Here is a 19,553-nt window from a genome sequence, read left to right as displayed (position 1 = left end):
ATATATTAATTTTTATTATAATAAAATATAATTAAAGTTATTATTCATTTATGGTTTAAATATATTTTTAGTCCCTAAACTATTGGTCGTTTCTGGTTTTCGTCCCTCTCTCAAAATAAGGTACAATTTGGTTCTCATTCTTTTCGAAACTCTAGTTTTAATTCTCCAAACTTTGGTTTTAGTCCTTGAAAACTACCACATTTTTAACAGTGTTAGTTTTCGAGGACTAAAACCCAAAATTTTGAAAAGAATGAGGACCAAATTGTACCTTATTTTGAAAGAGGGACGAAAATGAGAAACGACCAATAGTTTAGGGACTAAAAACATATTTAACCCTTCATTTATTAATATTATGTCATGTGATCAATTGGATTTTATTTCTTAAAATGTATCCTTAAACATTTGAGGGATAAATTTTCATTAAACATGTTAAAAAAATAATTTAATTGTTTTTCTTTAGATATATGAAAAATGATTTTTGTGAAAATGATATCGGTAAGAAATTAAATAAAAAGAAAAGTTGTTGTGGAATTATAATTACTTTGAAGAAATATTAGAAGAATTAATAAAAAACTTCGAAGTTGTTAAAAATTAGAAAGTCTGAGCCTTCAGAATCAACTTCTCTATTTATCTACATTATTATTACTACACTTTCCTCTTCTTCAATTGATGAAGACGACTCAAATATAAAGCTTTCCCATATTCATATTGAAAGAAAAGAAAAAAAAATAAATGAGAACTTTTAGAAAAAATAAAAGATAAATCCTAATTAATTTAATAAGTTGATCTAGGTTGTCTCTTTAGAAGAAGAAAAAAATACTATTGAAAAAAATATATGATCAAACCATAAAGAAAATCTTAAGTACATGTCACATTTATAAGCTTGAAGAGGTAAAATTTAGAATAAGTAAAGAATAAACTTTTCTGAATATATTTATAAATATTTTTTAAAAGATACTTGACTTCATTTTTGTTTAAAATATTTTTCCTTAACCTAAATAAAAAGAGTTTTACATTTTTTTAAAGAAAGTGATACATTTAACAAAAACAAGCAAATAAATTTTAAAAATATATCCAACTACATTTTTGAGATAACAGAAACATATAATTAGTGAAATTCAAGTAGTTAGTAAGATTTTCGTTTTACTTTCTCAAGTATTAAATATAAATCCTCATGTAATTCAACAAAAGAAAATCCTTAATTCCTTTTAATGTATAAAAAGAAGTTTGCACAAAATTAAACCTGTAGCGTTATTTAACAAAATCATGTAATTATTTTATTTACATCTTAAATAATTACATTATTTCATCTTTATACTCTAAATGAATATGTTAGATGTAAGATTCTGTTAAATCAAAATAATATATATATATATATATATATATATATATATATATATATATATATATATATATATATATATATATATATAAATTAGACTAAAATTGTAAATTATAGAAAATTGAGTGAGAGAAATAAGAGACAAAATTTTTAGATAAGTATATAAAAGGAAAACATAAATTACTATGTCCTTAACTCAATTATATTATTTATAATATGTTTAATGCATTTGGCGCTTAATTACATAATATATTTTTATTTCAACTTTAATTGCCTGTTTTATGAATAGTTTGTGTTTTTTAACAAAGATAAAAAAATGTAATTTTGTTAAGTATAATGGTTATATTTTATTAAAAACAATAATTTTGTAATAGGGTTAACACAACTACAGTGTTTATGTATATATAAATGTTTATTGATAAAAAAAACATCATGTATTTTGTTTTGTTCCTACATATAATAACTCTTGCTTATTTGGTTAATGTATCAAAGATGGTCTATTATAAAGAACAGAACAAAGTTGTTGCAGGTCTATACAAAATAATAAGAAAAAAGAAATGCTTATAACTGTACTAGAGATTGTCTTTTACTAGGGTTCTCACTGGAACAACTTATTTTATAACTGCACTATAGATAGATTGTCTTCTTTTATAACAGCAAAAATTAAGTGATTGTCGGATCTTCATAAAATAAAAGATAATGATATTTTGACATCTCTTTTATGACATTTAAACATTATTTATGTGTTATTCTATGATAGGTTTATGTTTTTGTTTATGATTATTATTATTGATTGTGAAGTAATTTTGGATCAATTATATAATGACACGTAAATGATATTAAAATATTGTCAAAAAAATATTTTCAAAGATATCATGCTTCTATTCTCCATAATTATTTTGTATCTCACTCTTTAAAAATTTTTCATTTTTTTTTCAATTTGATGTTTGTGATGCTAATGAATTTTCATTATTGAGGTTACGTGAAATTAAACTCAAACTTTACTATAATTCGTCGTATCTAACATAGACTTAAATAATTGGTTCATGTAATATATATTTATATTATTATTTTGATTTCCAAAAACAAATCCATACATTTTTCTTTCTAATTTCAATTTTTTTTATTTTAATTTATATACCAAATATTATTTTCTTTTTTTAAATACATTAGAGTGAACCATGAAATAAAAATAATCTTCTGGCAGTTGAGTTGGGCCAAATTGCAATTGTTGTTTCTTCCTGCACCCCGTTATGTATCATGAAATGGTAATAGGGTTACTCCCTACACCACTCCACTTTGCTCCCTGCACCATCACATTTTTTTTTTAAATTTCAAAACTATTCTATATATTTTAAAATATTCTACACTCCCACAAACTTTTTTTCTTCAACGGATGTCAACATTCGTTGAAGAAAAAATTCTTCAACGGATGTCAACAGTTGAAGAAAAAATTCTTCAACGAATGTGCCACATTTGTTGAGTTTTTTTTTTTGAGTTTTTTAATTTATTGTATTTTAAATTAATATATAAATATTATTTAATTGTTTTAAAATTATTACTTAATTATTTATAAATTAATTTTATTTCATAAAATAATTATTATTAATTTAATTTATGTATTATTATTTAAATAATAATTAAAATATTTTTTATAAATATATTAAAACGGATGTGGCGACATCTGTTGAATTTTTTTTTTTAGTTTTTAATTTTTTAATTTTTTGTATTTTAAATTAATATATAAATATTATTTAATTATTTTAAAATTATTATTTAATTATTTATAAATTAATTTTATTTTATTTAATAAAATAATAATTATTAATTCTAATTTATGTATTATTATTTAAATAATAATTAAAATTTTTGTTATAATCTACTAAACGGATGTGTCATATCCGGCGACATTCGTTGAATTAGTTTTTTTTTTTAGTTTTTAGTTTTTTAATTTTTTATATTTTGAATTAATATATAAATATTATTTAATATTTTTTAAATTATTACTTAATTATTTATAAATTAATTTTATTTTATTCAATAAAATTATTATTATTAATTTAATTTATATATTATTATTTAAATAATAAATAAAATATTTTTTCAAAATCTATTAAACGAATGTGGTCATATCCGTCACATCCGTTGAAGTTTTTTTTAAAATAAAAATAATAAACTAAAATATATAATATGTAAACAGATGTCAACTTCCGTTCACGGATAACAACATCCGTTGAAGGTGAAACAGATATTGACATTCGTTTTATAGCAAAGACAAATTAAGTATGGGGTGGTGCAGGGAGCGATTAGTGGTGGTGGAAGGAACAACTCTCAAATGATAATTTTACTTTCTCTTTTCTATCCTGCATCCAGATATCTCTTCGATGACGCACCTCTCCCTTCAAATACATTTCAGATCGTGTATTTTTAAGTTAAGTATAAAATATTTTTAACTTATAAATGAATTTAATTTTTTTTTTTATAAATCTTTATGGCAAAACTCTTATTGTTCCTGTTCTTAGTGAATTGTGAAGGCTGAACTCCTTAATCAAAATTATAAAAAAAAGAAGGATAAAAAGGGAAAATAAGTTTATAAAAAGTGGATCACACAAACATTCAGATATAAAATAAATTAAAAATATAAAAAAGATTTATTTTTTATTTATGTTCATTCTTATATTAAAAGTCTGATTTTTTAAGTTAATATCACCAATATAAACTCAATTAATTATTTTTATTAATTTTCATAATTATATTATAAAGTGTTTTATATCTTGATTAAATTTGGATAAATAGTGGATTCTTATAAGTATTTTAATTTTATTTTAATAATTTTAATTTTATTAGTTTTTTTGAATTTCTGTTAATGGTTGTAACAATTAAATACGTATTTCGTTTTTATTAATTGTCACGCGTGGTTATTAAAAAAATAATTAACTTTAAGATATAATTAAAATATAAAAAGTGATTAACTATTTAAATTTACATAACATAATTTAACATTAATTGCATATTAGCATTAATTTTTTCTCTAATAGACAAATGTAACAACTACCAAAAATTAAGCATGGATTCAAATACTTGACTATTAATAAGATTTAGCTCAAATTTTGTAGTCTCACTTTAGACTAAATAGAGTCAAACTCATATCAGGTAAAGTCCAATCAAGTTCACCTCAAGTTAAGTAAAGTGAAGTCTACTTGTGTCAAATAGAATCAACTCCACCTTAGGTCAATTTGAGTGGAGTGAAAGCGAGTCAAACTTACATTGGGCTTATTTGAATTGGACCCACCTTAAGCTAAGTTGGATTAGGTCTTTGTGTTGTTGAGTCGAGTCAAATTCACATCAAACCAAGTTAAATCAAACTCATGTCAAGTTCAAATAGAGTCATAACTGCATAATTGAATCGAGTTGGGTACGTGTCAAGCCAAATTTAAATTTGTCCATGTTAATTTTAGTTGAGACAAGATCAAATCCAAGTCGAATAGTATCTGATTAGACCAAATCATTTATAGGTTGGATAGACTTAGTTAAACAAATTAGGTTCAACCCTAACCTTCCAATTAAATTGCAAATAATAAATATTTATTACAGACCAATTTATATTTATATAAAATATTTTTCAAAAACTTGTCCATATTTATTACTTTAAAGGTGAGGTATGTATTAATTGGTTATAAATTTATTTTATCTTTATATATTCATTTTTAAGACATTTTTTCTCACGTAGAAAAGCATCTATTTCAAGTGAGATTAGAAATAATGATGAATAGCTAGTGATCACACCATATACCAACAAACAATAAATTTTTATTTTATTACAATAGATTTTGAATGATTCAAATATTATATTAAAAAATAAATTTTAAACTTAATTTAACTTTACAATATATATATATATATATATATATATATATATATATATATATATATATATATATATATATATATACGGAGTTTGCTAATTTGTGTACGCTCAAATGTGTACTGAGTTTTAGTAGACAAAAATACTCTCATATATTATGCATTATAAGTTTTAAGGTCAAGACTATTTGAATAATTTTCATTCTAAAAAAAACAAAAAACCCCAAACCCTTACCAACTCTCACATTCTTCTCAACACTTTTCTTTCATCTCTCTCACTCCAATCTTTTCTCTATCATCCCTATTGTAGCCCTAACTAAAAAAATCAGAAACACTCGCCTAACCCTAATTCACCTTCCTCACTTATCCAATTTGTTTCTCTTCATCTCCATCCTTTCTCTCACCCAGACACAATAACTCGCGACACCGCAATTTGTTGCTTTTGATTTGTTCGTTCATTTGTTTTCCACTTTAATAACAAAATAATTGATGATGTTGATATTAATTTTTTATTGGAGGATTGTGTTATATCTCTGTCCTTCTTATTGTTATTAAATTTTCGTTTTTAAATTTTAGAATTAATAGTTTATGTTCAGGGAGGTTTGATATTTTGACTATTAAGCTGTGTGGAAATATTTTTCAGAAGAGAAAAACCGTTATGTGGAAAGGAAATTCTAGAAGAGGTAAGTCATTGTCCAAAGCTTAGAATCCATAATATATGAGGGTATTTTTGTCTACTAAAACCCGATACACATTGCTAAAACGTACCAACTGAAAAAAGAGCTAACGCGCGTACGCGTGTTTTTCAATTGGTACATTTTAACAATGTGTACCGGGTTTTAGTAGACAAAAATACCCTTATATATCATGGATTCTAAGTTTTAAGGTTAAGGGTATTTTAATAATTTTCATTATCAAAACTAAAAAAAAAAATCCTCAAACCCTTACTCACCTCTCTCGTTCCTCTCAACCATTTCTCTTTCATCTCTCTTACTCCAACCTTTTCTCTGTCATCCCTACAGTAGCCCTAATTGAAAAAATCAGAAACGCTTGCCTAACCCTATTTCACCTTCCTCAATTATCCAATTTTTTTCTCTCATCTCCATACTCTCCCTCACCCACACACAATAACCCGCGACACCGCAATTTGTTGTTATTGCTCTGTTCGTTCATTTGTTTTCCACTTTAATAACAAAATAATTGATGATGTTGATGTTGATTTTTGATTGGAGGATTGTGTTATATATTTTCCCTTCTTATTATTATTAAATTTCATTTTTAGATTAAGTCACGGTAGGATGACAGAGAAAATGTTGGAGTGAGAGAGATGAAAGAGAAAGAGTTAAGACGAATGAGAGAGATGAGTAAGGGTTTGAGGGGTTTCTTTTTCTTTTTTTTAGTTTTGATAATGAAAATTATTAAAATACCCTTAACCATAAAACTTAGAATCCATGATATGTAAGGGTGTTTGGTATACATTGCTAAAATGTACCAACTGAAAAAACAGCACGTTAGCAAACCCGATATATATATATATATATATGAAAACTGCGTATGAATATGAAAATGGTACATATATGCTTAATTATAGACATCCATTTACTATCTCACATCATAACTATCTCTATAAATAAATAACTTAAGGATAAATATGAAGAATATTTATCCCATTTACCATTGTTTGTTGTGTCACAATTTTCATCTTTTTTTTTTCTCTTTCTCTTTCTTACCCATTTGTTACATAAATGTGTATAGTCAATTATAAATATGTTGTTGAAAGAATCAATTTAACTCTATTTTAAGTTTTTTTTTCTTTATTTTTCAAATTTAAAAACATCATTGTTTTAATATATTGAATTTAACTAATATTTGTATTTGATTTTGGTGAGCCTTAATTAACTGGTTTGTATCCATATATTTTTACTTCTCATTAAAAATAATTTTACACATTGCGCTGGATACTTGGATATGTCTTCCCCAGCGATGATAACATCTTAACGTCTCTTTCACGAGTTTTAGCATAACTTGTGAACTCATTAGGCCCTCCTTTTGTAAGTTCTCTGTGTCACTGATCACTATACAATTTGTAAAATCATAAAACAGTACATTATACATTGATAAATCGAGAACAAACAATCAGATTTTGGATTCAGTTTATATAGCTAGGTTTCTGTTGATTTTGAAAGGATATCATAGAACACAAATCACAGCGTCCTCAAAGCCGCAAAGGTATCATCATAACAGAAGCACAACAATTTGACCAACAATCATCCAAATCACATTTCATGGCAAAGATCATAATTTAGTCCCATAGTTTTTCGAAGCCATTCATCAATGTTGTCCCCACCACATGAAACAGCATACTGTAGAAGTGTTTTTGTACTTTTTACAACAAGGCAATAGTAAGCTTACAGAAAATTACAATAACCTGGGACTTCTAATAAATCCATAACCTGTGAATCATGTGTTTCCACAGCAACACCATACAGCAATTGAAATAAATGATAATGAGAGGCCATGGCTCCTTCAGACAAGCCATAAAAGGCATGAAAAATTCAAATGTTGTCCTAGGTTTTTCAGCAAAGCCAGAGATGCAGTGCTTCCATATATATATATATATATATATCTTTCAGCATGACGCCATTTACAACATTCTGAACTGAACAAACCATCTTACAAATCACATTTCATCCCCAGTTCTTACTTCATCCCCGCAAATTATTGGAATACATACCTTCACCAACCACTTCAAAGTTGTTATTTGTAGCTTGTACACTAAAAAAGGAGAAAAAAATAGAACGATACTAAATCCTTAACCTGGGAATGATGTGTCTCCATAGCCATTCAAAGGGATGATGAGTAATCACCACTCCTTCTCCATGTAACAGCAATTGGACTCCTCACAACGTGACTTCCATCAGTCCATTCAATTGACCCAAAACTGTCAGAATTATCGGACGTGACTCTGCCAAAAGCAACCTCAAATGCCTGTGTCTTGTTTTCATCACTGAAAACAAGTGTGCTGGGGGACACTGTAACAGCAACACCAGGTGGAGCATTTACTTTCACGGTGTAAACAGCATCAACAACACTTCCCACATTAGTAACAACCCTTTTATACTTGACCAAATCATTTCCCCCACCCAACTGCACAGAGAAAGAAGGGTAATTCAAATCACCGGGACTAGCCAACCTCCCAGTCCTACCCACTTTCCCTTCACAAACGTTTGCAGCAGCAGGCTCTCTAGTGAAAACCGCAATCTGATTAGCATCGTACCCAATTGAGCACAAAAACGCCAAATAGTCATTAGTATCAGAATCATAAACCAAGCCGGGGTTAAGAGCCCTGTTGGGATCAACATGACCAGCTCCATGTGTAAACGGATTTGAGTCCTTCCCAGTTCCAAGATCCTTAATATTCTCTCCAGAATTATCCACATTATAAGCAGTTGTGATCAAAGCAGACTTGACAGCCGCAGGTGACCACTCGGGATAGGCTTTCCTAAGCAATGCAGCGATGCCACTGGCATGAGGACAAGACATAGAAGTTCCCGAAATAATGTTAAACTCAACCCTCCTAGGATCAAGGTCCAAATCCGTAGGCCCCACTCTCCCAGTCCACCCTGCCAAAATGTTAACACCAGGAGCAATGACATCAGGTTTGAGAATCTCCGGCGTGAGACGGTTGGGTCCACGGCTAGAAAATGAAGCAACCTGAGGAGCAGAAGGAGAATCCCCAATCACAGTTCCTTTAAACTCAATAGTCGCAGTTGGGTACTGACTCAACCTTACATACTCCTTGATCTCATCCCCTGCAATTTGACCCACCATGGTAGCTGGCAAAAGATGTGCATCAGCAAGAAGCTCTTCACCATTCTCGGCAGGGTTAGTCAAAATCATTCCCAACCCACCGGCAAGCTTCACTGCACTCCCCTTCTCAACCCTAGCATTCCCACCCCTGTCGCAAACAACAATCTTCCCCTGCACTTTAGAAGGTATCAGAGACCCCAGGTAACAGTACCTGTTCCCAGCATCTTTAGCATATATTAATCGAAGCTTAAAATCAGGCAAACTTTCACCGTAATACAGAGACACCCCACCGAAAACCCTTCCATCTCCGAGGACAACATTAGCAGGAAATTCTCGATCTATTGTGGAGGCTCCAACGGTTAAAATCCACGGTGCAATGTTCACAGCAGTGGAGGGACCAGGCCCTGAGTTCCCGGCGGAACACGAAACCAGAACATTGTGACGAGCAGCGCCAAAAGCTCCCAAAGCGATCGAATCACGGAAATACTGCGGCGAGTAACCTGACGCGCCGACGGAGAGCGAAATCACGTGAACTCCGTCGGCGACAGCCTCGTCCATGGCGGCAAGGATATCGGAATCAAAGCAACCGTATTTCCAGCAGATCTTGTAAGCGGCGATTCTGGCTTTTGTGGCCATTCCTCTGGCTTCGCCTTGAGCGTAATGAAACAAACTCGCGTTGGAAACGACGGCGCCTGCTGCTGTGGAAGAGGTGTGCGTGCCGTGGCCTTCGGTGTCTCGCGGAGACTTCGATTCCTCGGTTTCATCGATCGGTCCATCGAGGTACGCTTCGTAGCCTTTGTAAAAGGCTTTGGCGCCGATTATTTTTCTATTGCAGGAGGAAGCGGGGAAGTCGCGCGAGGCTTCGCAAGATCCTTTCCATGTGGAGGGAACAGGAGAGAGGTTGTCGTCGTTGAAGCTCCTCAGCTCCGGCCATATCCCGGTGTCCAGGACGCCGATGACGACGTCATCCGCGTAGTCAGAGTTGGGCCAGAGGCCGAAGGAGTCGGCGAGGCCGAGGAACCGCGGGGTGTGGGTGGTGTGGGGGTGGCGGACCTGGTCAGGCTCGACCGCGAGGACGGCGGGGTGGCTGCGGAGGTGAGAGAGCTGTGAGGGCGTGATACGGACGGAGAAGCCGGCGGCGGCGGCGGAGTAGGTGTAGAGGAGGGTGGCTGTGTGGGGGGAGGTAGGGAGGGAGCGGACGATGGAAGTGTACCAGTGGTGGTGTGTGGAGAAAAGCGTGGGCTTCTGCGATTGCGCCACGTGGACTATGTAGGTTTGTGGAGCGTCCGATGAGGATGAGACAGAAAGAAGAACAGAGAGAAGTATAAGAAAGAGGAAAGATAGATGAGAAGAAGCCATGAGCAGTGAGAGTGTGTAGTGTTCCTTCAGAATTGGAGCAAGTTTGGTTTAATAAGGTTGTTGTGTCGCATGGGTTTGGGTTCGGTTTTATTGGTTGGGTTTCCGTTGATGAAGATAGATCACTACGGTACGTATTTAAACTAAAAACAGGGGAAGGTGAAGAGTCGTTCCTGAAATAATAATAATAATTGGATAATTAAAAGGTATGGGAGAACGTGGGGCCCACCAAAGAAGATACCCCATAATTGAAGGACGCATGGCCCTTCAAGGTTTGCTCATTTAGATTTTTTGCTGTCTGTGTAAAACAATGCTATTTTGTTTTTTACCCCAAAAGATTCCACACAAATTATTTTGGCTAGGGTTCCATCTCCATCTTGTGTGTTTGTGAGAGATATTAAAGATTGGACTTGCGTAGCAATTTGGTAGTAGTTGACAAGAACGTTGTCCCTTAATATGATATTATGTTAATTTCTTTCTATTTTCTAAAATAAAAAATTAAACTTTTTTAATGGATACGATATTGGATTAATTTTACAATATTATTTTAACGTTATGAAATTTAAAGTTTTATTTTTTACAATTAAGCTTTTTGTATTTTGAATTTTAGTACATTTATGTGATAAGTATGTAAAATACTTTGAAAAGCTGTATAGAGTTATAAGATGAAAATAATTTATGGGTTTTAGAATATATTTAAAATTATAAAAGATAATGAAAAATTATAAGAAAAAAATGATTTGGATAACTAATATTGACAAGAAAGGCCCCATCGAATAAGGAAGTAGATACCAATTCATTGCGTGGACATAACCAGTCTCGTAACATTTTACGGCCTTTTAGTTTTGTTTCTTTTTTCACGCATCGTATGTGGTTTTCACTGCATTTTCAAACTATATTTTCTAGAAATGGAAGAATAAGAGAAATAACAGGATGGCATACGTTTACACTCTATAAAAAATAAAGAAAAACATTATGAAATAAATATAAAAAAGTTAAAATTACTCAGTATCGAAGTAAACAAATTTATTAAAAACTAACACTAACCAAGCAAAATTTATCAATGTCAGTTGAGTTGATATTAATCTGACACAAACATAAATATTTCTATTTAATAAAGTTGATTAAATCAATACTATTAGAGTGAGCATCAATCTTTTGTACTTTTTAACTTTAAAAATATAATCTTTTATACCACAAACTTAATTAAAATTGATTTACTAAACCCTAATAATATTTCATTTTCAGCAATTTTGAAAACTAACTTAATATTTTTTAGTGTAACTTTCAACATAAATTGTAACTTTTTATTCTTATAGACATGAAAGATATCATCAAGTAGTTATTTCTTAAATATTAGAATAAATAACAAAATCAAATCAATCTCAAACTCAAATTTTTATCACTAAAGTTAATATTTTCTAAAAGTGAAAACAAGAAATACATACCTATTCACATTACTTGATTTTGTTGCTCTTTTTTAAAAACAAATCTTGATTTAATTAAATCTTTTAAATGTTGATTAAATATTATAGTGTATGTTATCTATGGAGCGATTGATCTAAACAGTCAAATACGTCATAAACATAACTACGAATTACCTCCAATTCAATCTTAAATTACGCTAATCACCCATAGTTTTTGTTTTTGGTTTGAAAGCTTCCATTGCCGCCATGGTGTGAAGGAGCGTCGCCGCCGTGGTGTGAAGGAACATCGAGGAGCGTCTAGAGCATCAACCAGCGTGAGGAAGTATACATTAACGGAGGTGACATCCTTCAACGGATGTCCCCTAATAAAATAAACTCTAAAATAAAAAAAGTAATCTTTAAACGGAGGTCACATCTTCAACGGATGTCAACATCCGTTTAAGGTAAAACGGATGTCGACATCTTTTTTCCTTTAAACGGATGTTGACATCCGTTGAAGGATGTTACCTCCATTTAAAGGTTACGTTTTTTATTTTAGGGTTTTATTTCAAGGTTTATTCGAATACCAGGAAGCACTCCACGCACTGCACCACTCCACGCACTGCACCACTCCACGCACTGCACCACGAGAGCGATACTGCACCACGAGAGGGAGACTGCTTGATAATTCTTTCCACCACCACCAACCTGTGCAACTTGTAGTATCTCACAACGACGAAAAAAAGAGAAGAAGAAATATAATGTTAAAATGAAAGAAAAATATTTTACTCATGTACGGGACTAGAATAGGTTATTAGTGAAATAGGTTGTGAATGGGTAAAATTAAAAAATAATAATCCTAAAACTAAAATTTTACTGAGGGCCAAAATAGTAAAGGGGAGGTGGAGGGAGAAAGGTGCGGTGGTAGAGGAAGCAACACCCTCTAGCGAGATCTATGTGGACATTTCTGTTCCATCCGTTGTGTAACCACTATCAGATCTTCCATTAATTTTACTTTCACGCTCTGAGATATTTATATCTCGATGTGAAAAAAATGTATTATAAATTATAATATATAAATGCAAGAGTAAAAACTAATAAAACTCACTTTCTAATAAAATACGTAAGCTTATAATATATCATACGAAATGTAAAAACAAATGATAATAAAAAATGAAAGTTTGATGAACCGTTAACTTGACTCACGCCCAAAACAAATTTGATAGAAATAGTTTCATAAAAAGTAACTTTGGTATCCTTTAAAATTTTAATAAATTATTAAACTTTAGTCAGAAATTTCAACACTTTGATACACATAATTTTTTTATATTTATTTGATATTATTTTTTATTACTTTTTACTTTTTTTTTAAATTATAAAAATTATCTCTTTTAAAATTATTTTACCTTGTTGTTGATGTGTAAAATAAATATCAATGTCTTGGTTCCTTAGTCTTCAACATTTATTAGTTCTTTTTAAGTGTTTCTTTATTAGTTTTATACTATGATGCAATAATGTACTGTCTGCTGCATTAGTGGACCATTTGGCGTTTTATAATTCGTTCTGATCCACCTCTTTTAATACCACGAGTTTTATTTGAAGATATTAAAACATGTTACATCAGATCGTGCAGAATTTTTATTACATGTTCTTTTAATATATTAAGATCCTCTTATAAGAGATAAAATAAAGTATCAAGATTGGTAATTATTACGAAATATTATAATATAATACACGGTTGAAGCATGTGAGCAAAGCATGTGCAAATATTTTAACTATAATATTAATGAGAAAATGCAAATAAAAAAGAAAATAGTCAAATGCTCTCCACCTAACAGTACTGTGGACAAATAAATTAAAACACAAAAATCATTTCACGAACTTCGAAAAGAGATCTATTAAAAAAGAGATAATATTTTAAATTTAATAAAACCACATGTATGATTGAGTTAATTTTAAAAAATATAATCATTAAAATAGTCTTAATGGAACTTGTTATTAAAGTAGACCAAAATCTCTTTCTAATGCTTTGCTTTCTTATAAACTGAAGTACAATGACGCTTTTGATATATGTGAGATTAATGACTACGGAAGAAGTTCCTCCAAAAGAAATAATTAAAAATTATAACATTTAATTTATAGTAGTTGGTAAAAAAATAGACATACATTTAATTTATGTGAATTTTACCAGAATATGGTATGAATTTAACCAAAATGTCGTACCAGTTTTATCATTTGTCTCCATCATATTTATGCAACGTTAGCCCAGGCTTACAAATTTTTACACACTACTTTCATGTGATCAATTAATACAATTACTCAGTTGAGACCTTTAAGGAAAAATTTAAATTATTTAAAAAATTATTTCAACTTGTTTAACTACTAATCAAGTTTAGTCTATAATCATAAATATATTAATAATTGATTGTTGATGTTATAACAAGAATAATTACGATTATGAGAATTTCAAAAGGTCTTTTAATAATTATATAATATTTAAATGTATTATAATTGATATATTTACTTAGACATAAATTTAATCAACAACTACACCAATTTAATAATAAAAAAAATTACAGTAATTCAACTAAAGTGTTATAGTCTAATAAATAAATTAATATCAAATAAAAATATATAATAAATATACTCTACTTGGAAATTTAGGAGATTTAGGGTTATCATTTTTCAAAACTTTTTATTAACATGTTTTTAAAGCATGTTCTAACCTGATAAAAAGATAAAAACAACCCAAGGTTGCATTAAATCTCTTTGGAGATATTTTTGTTGGGTATTTAAGATGAATGTACAGAAAGCAGCATCACCTTCTTATGAATGGCCAACTCATCTGCACTCATAATAACTCAGATAACAATGTTCAGGATCTACATATTTCATTTTTTATTCAGTTATCAGAATAAATGATATTTCTCTATGGAAGAGTCATTCACTGAATTTTTTTGCCACCCATGGTAGTTGCAAGTTTTACTAATATACTAGAACGATGCTGAAGATTCATCCATGTTTAGTGACTTGGAAAGTACAAAACAAAAAAAGAATAAAGCAAGAGTTGTGTAATAATTATAATAAAAAAAATGAAATGGTATAGGAAAATGTGAAAGAGTTGTATTACATAAATTTTTTTACATTACAACCTTTTATTTTTATACATTACAACCTTTTACTGACAAATTTGATTTATTTATGATGACATGAAGGATTATATAAAGATTAAGGCTGTGTTCGCTTGAACAGATTGTACTGTTCAAGCGAATTTGTGAGCGTAGAATGATTTCGAAATCATGTTCTCATTTGCTGATTTGAGACGATGGAAAAGCGATGATTTACGTAGATTTAGCGTGGATTGCACTGTTTACACCATCTCGCCAAATTGGAAGGATTTGCGCTGATTTATAAGTAAAAGACTTACATGCCCTATACGATTGTTAAAAACTCCGACTCCATCTGCAACCCTTTATAATATTAAAAAATCATAATATTAACGTTAATATTAAAGCAGAAGACGTATCTGATTCCAATAAACAGCGTATCCGGATACACGTTTTTCATTTTTTTCGAAGGAAGCGTATTCGGATACAGGCTTCTTGTATCCGGATCCACCACACGTATTTGCTTTCTTTGGATGGCCGGTGTGTCTTTTTTCCGGTTGCAGGGACGCCATACCTTGATTCCTTGCTCCGTCGCAACAAAAATGGGTTACCAGAACTGTCTTAACCTTAGTGCATGGGTGATGCGGTCATCATCTTCCTCGCCTCACTGTCAAACGTAGATCCCCATGGAAGCAATGGTGGGTTCGGGTTGAGGAGAATGACAGCATAGACACGTGCAGTGGAGGAAGGGAGGAGGGACAACAGGAAGATGTCTGTCATGGAGAAGTGAGTGGCGGAGTGGGGCATGAGTGGCAGAGGCGGTTATGTGTGTGATCTTCCTAAGGCTCTTCAGATTAGAGAAGAGACCCTGGGTCTCGTAGCCTCTTTGGGTGAAATGGAGGGGATGTAACTTAACCCTAGGGTTTTCTGAATTGGAAGCAAAAAAAAGGGTTTGGCCTAGGTCAAGGGCCATTTTTGTCTTTTTATTTGTTTTTTTTCTTGTTTTCTTTTTTTTTCTCTTTTTGATTACCTCCTTGCAACTCTTGTTTCATTTTCATACTCCCTATTTAAAAATAAATTCATTTTATCACATTATAATTTTTATAATATTTAAAAATTAATTTTAATAATTATTAATAGTTTTGGTCTCTTTATAAACTTTTTTACATTAAAAAATAACATTTTATATTAATATATAGCTAGAAACATTTTGGTAATCTTTCATTTCTATTAATTAAACTAATTTTTAAAATCTATCACATCAATCAAATCCTACACTAATTCTCACAAACTTTACTTCCAATTCCACACTCAATTAACCACAAATCCACTCAAAAAAACAACTAAAAAATTACCCTTAAATCCACTCAAATCCACTCAAATCCACTCAAATCCATTCAAATCATCTCCCCCAAATACACCCAAAAGAACACACCCTAAGAAATCCAATGAGAAGAGTGAGAGATAACAAGAATAAAGAGATTCTAAATTATGCGTTAATCACTTTATTTAAGGCAGATTATTTTGGGAGGAAAAAAACTATGTTGAGATATGATTATAGGTTGATGTAATAATTGCTCTGGAGTTTATCTTCATATTGATGAAAAATTAAGAGCATAAAGATTGCAGTATTCTTTACACAATCTATGTACTTAATTTTATTTTCTTCCAGTTAAATGATTATGTATATATAATAGAGTTATTCCTATTTAGTATTTATATTGATATTGTTCGTAGATATGGGACCTGTAAAATGTATATATATATGTGCAAGAAACGAAGATGATCTGATTCACAAACAGACTGTTAGACTACAGAAATACCAAGGGCCCTATAAGGAAAGTGTCAATTCCATTGACGTGTAATTTGGATATCCCATTGCAGAAATACAAAGAGAGATGTAGAAAGCATGCTCATTTAGATCCATTGCGATAAAATCAACTTCAACCAGCAACTGTTAGAAATCCCATTGCAGTGCATATCCTGAAAGAAAGAAATATCACATAAAGGGTGATGAGACCCATTCCTAATGTTCTGTTAGGATGCATGTTCTTTGTAGGTAGCAAAACAAGTGCATATAGCAGTCCTGCGATCAAAAATCCCATGGTGTAAAATAAGCTACTATCTTTAGGTACCACGTAAAAAGAGGGTTTCTTAGACCAGGCCCCAAGCAGCAGCGAGATTCCCAAACCAACAAGTGTGTTGAACATAGGACCTGCATAGCATCCAGATAAAGCAATCTGAACTCCATCTTCTCCGTCCAATGCCAATGCAATATTTGACATCAAATCTCCCATTGAATTTCCCCATGCTAATACAGTTAACCCCAAGATGGATGGGTTAATTCCGAAAATTACACCAAATGCTACCAATAGAGCCACAAGCTCGTTCGCTATTATGTAGAACCAAACTATGCTCATGATGAATCCTCCAAGTACCCAAGCAAGCAAAAATTGACGTGGTGGATGATCAGATACAGTGTATTTATAAGCGAGAACACCAAATGCACATCCAAGAGCAACACCGACACAATAAGAAAGAATAACACCCTGATTACTCACATTGTCTCTGGTGCTAAACAAAAGGCCCAGGAGAATGGGAGACAATGAAGCACTGATGACAGCATAAGGTTTTGACCATACTTCTTCGTTGACCATTGGAATTGTGAATCGCCTAGGAATAGCCAGTGGAATCTCCATCAGCAGAAAAAGTTTTGAAACTGAGAAGGACACCCTGGTGTTCTCCCCAGACCCATCATCAGTCCATCCCCAGGGAGGACTTTCATCATCCAAAAAGCTCATTTTGCTTGTTTGATTTGAATATATTGCCACATTTGAAGACCACATCCACTGGGGCAACGATGGAGGAAGGCGGGGAGGATCGCTTTCAGTGTCTTCAAGCAAAGAGCTATACATCGGAATATCATCTTCCACGCCTAGAGAGAACACACTTCCCTGGACAGGAAGCATTGGTGTGACAACATCTAATTTCAATCTCTGTGCATGTTTCCTCAATATCTCATTGGCAGCAACAATGAACGCATACACAAAATAAATGGATACAAAAGCAATGGCCGCCCCAACACCCACCTTACCAACAACCAAAATCATAAGCAGCGAAAACAGAGTAAGAAGAAAGAAACTCACATCCCTTATAAAGCATCTTCGATCAATTCCAACCTCCTTCTCCGCAACGCATAGCGACACTGTTCCAACAACAATAGTGGTAACAAAAAGAGCACCACCCAACACACTATTAAGACCAACCTCACCACTTTCAGCACCCACAAAGGCAGCTATACTAGCAAACACGTCAGGTGCTCCATTCCCAAGTGGAAGCAACACAACCCCAGCTACGGTTGGAGGCAATTTCAAGAGCCTTGACAATCTCTCAAGTGAAGGGCAAAAGTAGTCTGCAGCAGTGTTCCCCAAGAGATAAAACAAAGCAGCAATCCATACACCCAACCCTAGATAACCAAAAACTCTAAAACCCTGACATGTACAATAGAAAAATTTCAAGTAATCAAGATATCCATCAGAAGAGCACTGTGGATGAACCTCTAAGAATTCACAGGGACTAGCATAACCATCATGGTGGACCAACCCAGAACAGAATTCAGAATCTCTCACACCTAAATCATCCTCACCGGCAACACTTGAAGTATTGGCACCGATTTCAACCATTCGACGATGAATCACAGAAGACCCATCTCCCAAAATCGCATTTTGAGGCAACTTGTGGCTAACAAAATACGAGGATTGCCTAAGAATCGGGTTGCGAATGATATCGTCGCGATTGTAAAAGAAGAAAAACAAAACCCCGACACACAAAAAGTTGAAAACCCCACGAAAACTTCTATGTTGTGCACCAAAAAAGGTATTTGGCGCTTTCATTTCCAATATTAATATCGAAGAAAGGAGTTTGGAATTCTAATTATGAAATCCCAGAGACGGAAAATAGTCTAGGGTTTCGATCTCGAAAAGGCGGAACGACACGCAAAGGAGAGAACTTAAGGGAAAACGGAGAGGGAAAAGATGGCATTACAGAGAAGTGAAGTGAGAATTAAAGAATAATGGGACTTACCCGATGAATTGAAGAAACAGAGTAGTCAGGGTTCAGAAAGGTACTGCTTTGGGGTTTTCGATGTTCCTTCGCCTTCCGCCAGAGGAAAACCTTGTTAGCTAGCTACCCACACAGATTCGATGATTTTTTATTTTATGATTTACGTAAATTTTTTATCTTGGGATTACAATCCTAATTATGTTTTATTTTATTCTTAAAAAATTGTAAATTTTAATTGTTATAATATAAGACATTCTGTTTAATTTAATTTAATTGTTATATTGTAAATTTTATTTGTTCTATTTGCCCTTTTCCCTATTAAAACTCTTTCATTTCATATTTCATAGCTATATAGATTTAATGTGTACTAGGGTTTAATACCTTATTGTTATTGTTAATGGTTACAATCATCATCTGACCACTCTTAAAAAAAACACATTACCCAATCTTAAAAAAGTACCTAAAACGAGACATACTAAGTACCAAAGACTATATTAAAGCTTATTAGTTTCTTTGTGAGAAAAGAATAAAGTGAGTTTTTAAACTTTTTGCCTAACTTTCTAAGACTTGTCATGTGACATTTGTCTCACTCTTCTTCAAAGAGTA

General features: G+C 31.9%; 2 protein-coding genes across 2 annotated transcripts; both read right to left on the bottom strand.

Annotated features, from left to right (window-relative positions):
• Positions 1-7,328: 7,328 nt before the first annotated feature.
• LOC148191515 (subtilisin-like protease SBT1.4) lies at positions 7,329-10,484 on the bottom strand. Its single transcript, XM_088101802.1, has one exon. It carries the CDS (start codon positions 10,373-10,375, stop codon positions 8,051-8,053), a length of 2,325 nt encoding a protein of 774 aa, XP_087957928.1. The 5' UTR covers positions 10,376-10,484; the 3' UTR covers positions 7,329-8,050.
• A 6,169-nt stretch (positions 10,485-16,653) lies between these two features.
• CCX4 (cation calcium exchanger 4) lies at positions 16,654-19,079 on the bottom strand. Its single transcript, XM_047324654.2, has one exon. The coding sequence runs from the start codon at positions 18,776-18,778 to the stop codon at positions 16,829-16,831; it is 1,950 nt and encodes a 649-aa protein (XP_047180610.2). The 5' UTR covers positions 18,779-19,079; the 3' UTR covers positions 16,654-16,828.
• Positions 19,080-19,553: the final 474 nt, after the last annotated feature.

The sequence above is a fragment of the Vigna umbellata genome, chromosome 11 (genome assembly GCF_029865625.1).
Source record: "Vigna umbellata cultivar VRB3 chromosome 11, Vumbellata_1.0, whole genome shotgun sequence".
Classification (NCBI taxonomy): domain Eukaryota; kingdom Viridiplantae; phylum Streptophyta; class Magnoliopsida; order Fabales; family Fabaceae; genus Vigna; species Vigna umbellata.
This window is presented reverse-complemented; position numbering and strand designations above follow the sequence as displayed.

Bases quoted from the DNA above. Each gene is read 5' to 3' on its own strand.
- LOC148191515 (XM_088101802.1), bottom strand. From the start codon at position 10,375: ATGGCTTCTTCTCATCTATCTTTCCTCTTTCTTATACTTCTCTCTGTT.
- CCX4 (XM_047324654.2), bottom strand. From the start codon at position 18,778: ATGAAAGCGCCAAATACCTTTTTTGGTGCACAACATAGAAGTTTTCGT.